General features: G+C 42.9%; 1 gene segment (V, D, J or C); it reads left to right on the top strand.

Moving 5' to 3' along the window:
- Positions 1 to 1032: 1032 nt before the first annotated feature.
- LOC116571510 lies at positions 1033 to 1780 on the top strand. The segment is given in 2 exon segments: positions 1033 to 1105; positions 1437 to 1780. Coding segments are annotated over 2 exon segments (417 nt in total).
- Positions 1781 to 7808: the final 6028 nt, after the last annotated feature.

Below are 7808 nucleotides of genomic sequence, written 5' to 3'. Positions count from 1 at the left end.
ATGTCAAGTTTTGACCCCAACATCATTTTCACACAGAACTGCAGTTTGGCCTGTGGACAGTAGGGGACACTACAGGCCTACCACTGGGTATGGACAGTGGGGAACCCCTATTTTGTAATTCTTCCAAACCCCAGAGATGGGGCTTTGTTGCCTATGTGGGGTCCCTGTGCCCCCTCCACCTGTGCAGAGTGCCCAGAGTGTCACTGGTCTGTGAATATTCTCAGCAGCTGCTTCCTCCCTGGGGACAAACTATGAAACTCACAATCAGACTCTAGTCTGTCAAACAAACAAGCTCACACTTAAGCTCATGCTCAGGATGAGGCAAATTTTCTAGTAGAGAAGAAGGTCATGGGAACTGCTCTCCTCTTTCAAGCCACTGGAGAAAACTAGAGGTTTGGTCACCCAGCCCCAGCTTGGCACTCAGGACAGCTGTGTCCCCACAGCCAGGGATCTCATCCTCCTTAATTCTACTCTCACTGCTCAGGCAAGGATGGGCATTAGAGACCTGAATGTGACAGATGATGTGTGTCCTCCTCTGTGAATGTATGTGTCTCCTGGCTGAACTCCTGTTTACACTTATCAGCCAGAGCCAGCCAGTGTCCCCTGAGCCTCCTGTGGATGCATATCCCCTGTGTTCTCTGTTCCCTCTATCTTTTTCTCTGCTCCACAGTGGTTCACAGGCTCTCCTGTGTCAGGATAGTACATGTCCCTTTCACTAGAGCCCCACCCACGGAGGATGCTCCATCAGGGACAGTACACCAGGACCACAATTACAACCTTCCCTGGAAGGTCACTCTCACATGGTGAAAATAGAGTCATCAGAGTAGCAAGGAAAGGAAAGACTTGGTGGCTGTAGGGGGAAAAGCAGAAGTTTGCTCAGGGACCAGTAGGGGCACTGTGAGACCGTGTCTGGAGGTTTCTGCAGGCTAGGGGCTCCCAAGTAGGCAGCCACCACAGAAAGAAGGCCCTGGGTCTGTGCCCCTGGCTTCCAATAGGGACAGGACAGGTGTGTCCTCTTTGGACCTGACTTTCATGCACCTGGACCTAGGTGTGGCCCCAGCAGCGTTTTCTGCAGGCCTACCCATGGTAGAAATTAACATATCAAGTATGCTCCCTGTCCCAAGTGTCCCAGACTCTGAGTGCACACAGAACAGCAGGGGAGGCTCCCATTTGCATGAACAGCTCCTCCTCTGTGAACCCTGTAGGGAGAGGATAAGAGAGGCCTGGGGAAGCACAGCTCTATGTCACTGGACTAAGAAGGGGCTGTGTCACCACGGCCTGGAGCCCTGTCCTCTTGCTCCTCTGTCATTGCACAGGTAAAGACAGGTCCCAGTGCAAGAGGGTGATACCCAGCCTGAGTCAGATTCCTCTGGCAAAGCATCTCAACCATACATACCCTATCCATTCTCTTCATTCTGATGTGTCTGTCTTTGCAGGTTCCCTGTCCCAGCCTGTGCTGACCCAGCCAACGTCTCTCTCTGCATCTGTGGGAGCAACAGCCACACTCATCTGTACCCTGAGCAGGGACATAAGTGTCAGTGGGAAAAACATGTACTGGTATCAGCAGAAGCCTGGAAGCCCTCCCCAGTTTTTCCCGTACTACTACTCAGACTCAGACAAGCAGCCGGGACCTGGGGTTCCCAGTCGAGTCTCTGGATCCAAGGATACCCCCACAAACACAGCAATTTTGTTCATCTCTGGGCTCCAGCCTGAGGACGAGGCTGATTATTACTGTCAGGTATATACCAGTGTTGCTCAGCACAGTGATAGACACAGATGAGAAAGTGAGACAAAAACTCCTCAGGACCGTAGATTCTAAGCTGTTACACTTTTTACTGAGGAAGTTAGTGTTTTAACTGATAACAACAGAACAAAATCCTTGGGATTCTGGTTCAAAATAGTGCCATACCATAGCTGTCTCTCAACATTATGTAAAACGTTCATGATGACTCTAAAAACAAAAATTGATACCAATATTAGTAATTTATAAAATGGCATACAAATACAGCCAGAATGGAGAACACACACCATACCATACAGTAAAAGAGAGAAGGAAGTGAAATCCTTGTAGATGCCATCCAGAATACCAGAACACTGCCTAGGAAGTGTGTGTGTGTGTGTGTGTGTGTGTGTGTGTGTGTGTGTGTGTGTGTGGATGTATATGTGATGTGGGGAAACCCAATAGTTATCATGGCCCATGGCTGTACCTTGTGCCTCTAAGAAGCCTAGTTACAAACATAAACATATCTCCACTGCAAGGTTATGATTTTATCAGAGAACACTGTCAGCCCACCAGGAAACAGCAGTAAGCCCCATTGGGAGAGACTGATTTTCTTAAACACATTGCCTCAAAATAAAATGGCATTGTTGAATCAACCATGTCAGTAGTGCTTACAGCTCTGCAGACTGACACATATTTTTTCAACCTTACATTCCTTCATTTTCAGAGCACTGTGAAGTATCCATATTGGTACCACAATTTTGATAGGGCCACCATCTTAGAAATTGCTTGATTTGTATAAAAATATTAGAAAATGTTTGTATTTTGTGTTTGACTGACTGATCCAACACTTTGGATCATGGAATCACTGTTCCTTAGGAGATCTTTCTGAATCATGAACTAAATTTCAAAATAATGTATGCCAAAACCTGAGAATGTGAGGTGAATACATACAGATTATTTTCAAGTTATGGTCCAAAAATATCTGTTTGAAAGTTTATTCTCCTTTTAAAAGTTTTCCAGCTTTAAGATCATAGAATTTGCATTTGTTTTAATTGAAAGATGAGTTTTCAATCCTCAATATTCTTTTAGGTGGTTTCTCCCTGACCCTCAAAATGAGAAAGTAATGAAGTATAGGTGTCTTTCTCTTCCTTCACTGTTTCAATCAGTACAACAGTTCAATCAGCTCAACATACAATGTGAGATTACAGCACACATACATATATGTGCAAGTAGTTGGGATCCATTGCTTTAATGCATAAGGGTTTTGGAATATTAAACATGTAGGTAATGTGCTCAAGGTTATACCAGTGACCCCTATACACCAATGACAGAGTGGTTGGATATTTTTGATATTCAGCAAGGGCACAGGAGGAGGGACAAAGAAGGGTGGGAGAGTCTTGTGGAGTCTTTTGGAGTCACAAGAGTCTTGTCTTGTGGACAGGAGTCCACAAGATGAGTCCTATTGATAGTTGAGGCTGTATGATGGGTGTAGGTGGTTTTTTGCATGAATCCCTACAGTTTCTATAACTTCAAAATTGTCCACAATATGCAGATTTAAAATTCTCTATTCCCATCTTTGATGATGTAAGTGTTTCCTGTTATTAAGAGAACTCAGAGTTGCCAAAATGGGTGTTTTCTCCATTATCTCAATTTGAGATCTCCTCCCAACAGACAGAATAGGAGACCATGGTAGGGATGAGAATCAGTGTTGTGAAGTGACAGGAAAGGAGGGAAGCTTGAGGTCAGAGAGCAAAGAGCATGGCTACTCAGCTGGTTGTGGTGCAGACAGAGCAAGACCATGAAGATCCCTTAGAGGAAGAAGGAGTTGGGGTTTTATGTCACGGCATTAAGGTCCTGCCTAAGCTCAATGACTTCTTCATTGAGGGATCTTCCATCCCTCCAAGGGCCTTGAGGACTGAGTGCTTGAAGGAAATTGGTAATACCAGTCACAGGAATTTAATAAAAGGCCTTTAAGTCTAGATGTTTGGGTATCACGTGCACAGTGAAATCTGAGTTCCATCTCTGATACAGTGAGGAAGTGAAGATTTATGGATGTAACTGTACACACACTAAACACAGCTTCAAAACATTTAAATCTCACATTTATCTTCTACTGAACTAAGACAATGAATAAGAAACTAAGAACTAAAACAATGAGTGAGAAAATACAGGTGGGGATATTTTTTAATATAAAGAAATTTTATGATATTGAAAATATAATCTTGGTAAGAAGTATGTGACACAGATACGGAGAACTTAAAAATTAAGAATATAGAGACAATTCCTAAAATAATGAAGTTTGTTACACCCTCCAGTGGTAAAGTTGAAGCCTGCCAAACCCATCATCATCATCATCATCAATCATCATCATCATGTTATTTTACAAATCATTAAATATACAATTAATTAATCTAATTAGTTTAATCTTTAAATATCTAATATAATCTAAATATCTAAAACCTAATAGTAAAATAGCTAAATATCTAAATACCTAATCTCTATAAAATTCTATTTTTAAGAATTTATTTATTTATTTGACAGAGAGAGAGGCAGCACAAGCAGAGAGAGAGGGAGAGGGAGAAGCAGGCTTTCTGCTGAGCAGGGAGCCTGATGGGGGCTCCCTCCCAGGATGCTGGGATCATGACCTGAGCCGAAGGCAGAAGCTTTCTGACTGAGATACCAGTCTCAGTCTCTCTATAAAATTTGAAATGCATTACTTGATTTTTGAAATGTTTGCTGAATTGTTCAGTCGGAATATATGTCACTGAGTATATTCCTGTAAAAGTCTCTTCCAATGCCTTTTCAATGACCAGCACCCAAGTCCTTTCAAAGAACCTCACCTCACCCTTTGTGAACTGATGCACACCTGGTTATTCTACTTCATCTAGAATGTCCTAGAACTAAGTATTACACACATAGGTGTGTGTCCCATGGACCATAGGGCAGTCACCCCTGCCCTTCCTGGGACTGTAACTACCTCATGGTGACATCTGTTCTCATGCCTTCCATCAGTTTGCTTTCCTGGAACCTGTCAATATGAAAATGTCCTCTCATTTTTCTTAAAGACCTCGTTTGTTCCACTTATAATTTCTTTGTTTCACTCTCATGAAGATCTCATCTCCATAGGCTTTAGTCGGATCTTAGGGCAAAGTATCCCTCCAGGAAGATGATGGAGAAGGACCGAGGTGGATTACCCCATTAACATCAGCCCAGGGTCTAGGCCTGACTCAGAAAGTGGGTCGTCTGAGTGCTTGTAGTAGATCACTGGATCTACAATAGCTCAAAACCATGTCCCAGGGACCACTTCTAAGAGGACACCTTTTTTCTGCATCTGCTAATCCTAGTATGTCTCTGGGAACTGTTCTTTGGCTCAGGAGTCTCAGGGGAAGCAGGTCTCTGTGGTTCCAAGGATGCTGAACAAGCAAATCATTCTCTAAAGTGAGATATGCCTCTTCTTGTCACGTACCTGTATGCATTGGACACCCAGCATCAGATTTCCTTCCCACTGAAGCATGTTATATAGGAGCCATGTCTTTTCTTCATCCCAAGGTTAATAGAGTTTCATAGCGTAATGCCAATGAGGCTATAGATACTCAAGGTTTAGAGAAAAACAGATGAAGAAGTCTCACAGCAGCCTCCTCCCGAAGGAGGATTAGAGATTAATGGGAACTATATTTCCACCCTGGTGTTTGGAAGACAGCTCTGGGGACCCCTGGCCCGGGGTCCTTCTCTCCCCACCCTTCTCTCTGCACAAGTGGGGGCTGAGAGGATTTTGGAATTAGCTCAATAGAGACACCTTCCCTATTCCTCTTTTCCATCCCCTAGTACAGTATCTGTGCTTTGTTCCAACTTCAAAGAGCACTTGGAAAACTGTTGGTGACCCCAAAGGATATCAGGGCTGCCTTTGTTGAGCTAGCCTAGACTCCATTGTATCCCCCTGACTTACCTCACTTGCTTTCAATCTCCAAGGGCCATTTACACTGATCCCATCATGGCCATGCCTCCTCCTGGAGCTGCTGCTGATCTTCCACCCACGATGTCTCCCTGCTCAACTTTCTCTGATTCAATTTATTAAAATCACAACATTTCAGGACAGGGAACTTCCCCTGGAGTACTGTCCCATATCCATACCAGTGTCTCTGGTCATTCCTACTCAGCTTCTCCTGAAGCTTATGAGAGGGGAAAGTGACTTGATCCTAGGTGGTTCCATTTCTGTAACTTCCCTAATAAATCCAGAAAGGTGGGGATGCCAGGCACATCCTGGTATTTGCATCTGCATATGATGTCAGGTGAAGAAGACCCCCCACCCATTCATGGTCACCCCCATAATTACCCAATCAGGAATCAGTAAAAAATGATCACTTTCCATCCTTATGGATTGACCTCCTATATACATATTGTGCATAATTGAAATTATATACTTGGAACCCATTGAATAGTTCCTTACATTTAATTATTTCACATACTTATTCAGACATTCAAGCATGTTATAGCAGAGAAAAGTAGCTTATTTGTTTATATATTTAATTAATTAATTTATTGACATATGATGCTCCATTGTATGGACATAACAGTCTGTCCACCAACCAGTTATATATAAATATATCATACATATGTTACATGATACATAAACATACCATATATTATAAGTTATACATTTAAGTACTATAAGTTATATAGAGAGGAAGGTAGAAGAAAATGAAGTTACTGCTTGTGGGAACTAATGTGAGTTTGTTCTATCCTGAGTTAAATTTGGAGACAAAGCCGGGTATGTAGTCACACAAAGGAATCTGTATTTGCAGCAAATAGGATATCACAGGGAATAACTTGCAAAGCCTTTTGACTCTGGGAGCATGAGAGAATGGGTTCTTTTTATTTAGTATTTGGGATGAATATTAAGAAGGGGAGTTTTGTCATCCCATGTGTAGGTGGGCATAAGGTGGGTCAGGAGGACTGAGAACATTGGCCTCTACAGGCATCCTCTGGTAAGTTACTGCAGGTTGGTCTCCTCCTAGTGCACAGACTTTTGCATTACAATGAAGCAGAGGTGGCTGTCCCACAAGAGGAAGGAGCTAGGGACCTGCCTCCAGAGCCAGGATACACTGGAAAGGGTCTGAGCTCCTTGTCTGGGGTAAAGATTGTGGGGCCTGGTTTTCTTGGAAATAGCACTGGGGATTTCACTGATTTGCTGTCTCTGATGTGGTTACACTTTCCTGGCCTGATTGAGATGGCCAATTTTTGCATTCCCTTTGTTCCCTTAAAATCTTTATCTAATAAGGATTTTTTTTTTAATTTCTTCTTAATTCTGACACCTCTGAGGAAGATCTGAAAGCTGTGTGCTGGGGAAAATAGAGCCATCCGGATATAGATCATAGAAAATAGTTGGGGGACTAAAATGACTTCTCTTGTGTCAGGAAAGCTATATCCTATAATTACCACCCCCCCACCACCACTGGGGAACTCCTAGGTTTTTCTGCTCACACATAGACCCACTGATGGGACTCCTTTTTACTGTAGCCCTTTGTGGACAGTGACCATCAGCATGGTTCTTCAGAGATGAAAAGCATGACCCAAAGACAGGTCTCCCCTGGGACATCCAGCATCACCTTAGAGTCAACAGGTGTTGGGGGGTTCTGCCTGTTCTTTCCAACCTTGTGAGGGGCTCCTGGGCCCTGGGTTCTTCTCCAACACCCAGTTTACAAACACTTGTGCTCACCATTGCATCCATAACGTTACAGAAAGAAAGGATTCTTCTGACCCATGATGCCTTGAAATGTCTGTGACATTTTCCCGGGGTTCTTTACAAGGTCAGGGATCCCAGCTTATTACTATGACTCCCCAATTTATTCATGATGAAATATATTTCATTAGTTCTCAAACTCAGGATTTGACATGCTCTTTCTAAGAAATATTATATTGGTCATTTATTTCTATATTTTATGGTAACTCGCAGACGGTGACATTGTTTTTTGCAGATATGTGAATGATTTTTTCTAATACTTCCTTTTTCTCTTAATTTTATACCCTCCTTATTTTCAAATTTGGTGCACATGAAAGTGCATACTTTTCTCCAGTGTATCAAAGG

This window comes from Mustela erminea, chromosome 13 (assembly GCF_009829155.1).
Source record: "Mustela erminea isolate mMusErm1 chromosome 13, mMusErm1.Pri, whole genome shotgun sequence".
In the NCBI taxonomy this organism is placed as follows: Eukaryota; Metazoa; Chordata; class Mammalia; order Carnivora; family Mustelidae; genus Mustela; species Mustela erminea.
This window is presented reverse-complemented; position numbering and strand designations above follow the sequence as displayed.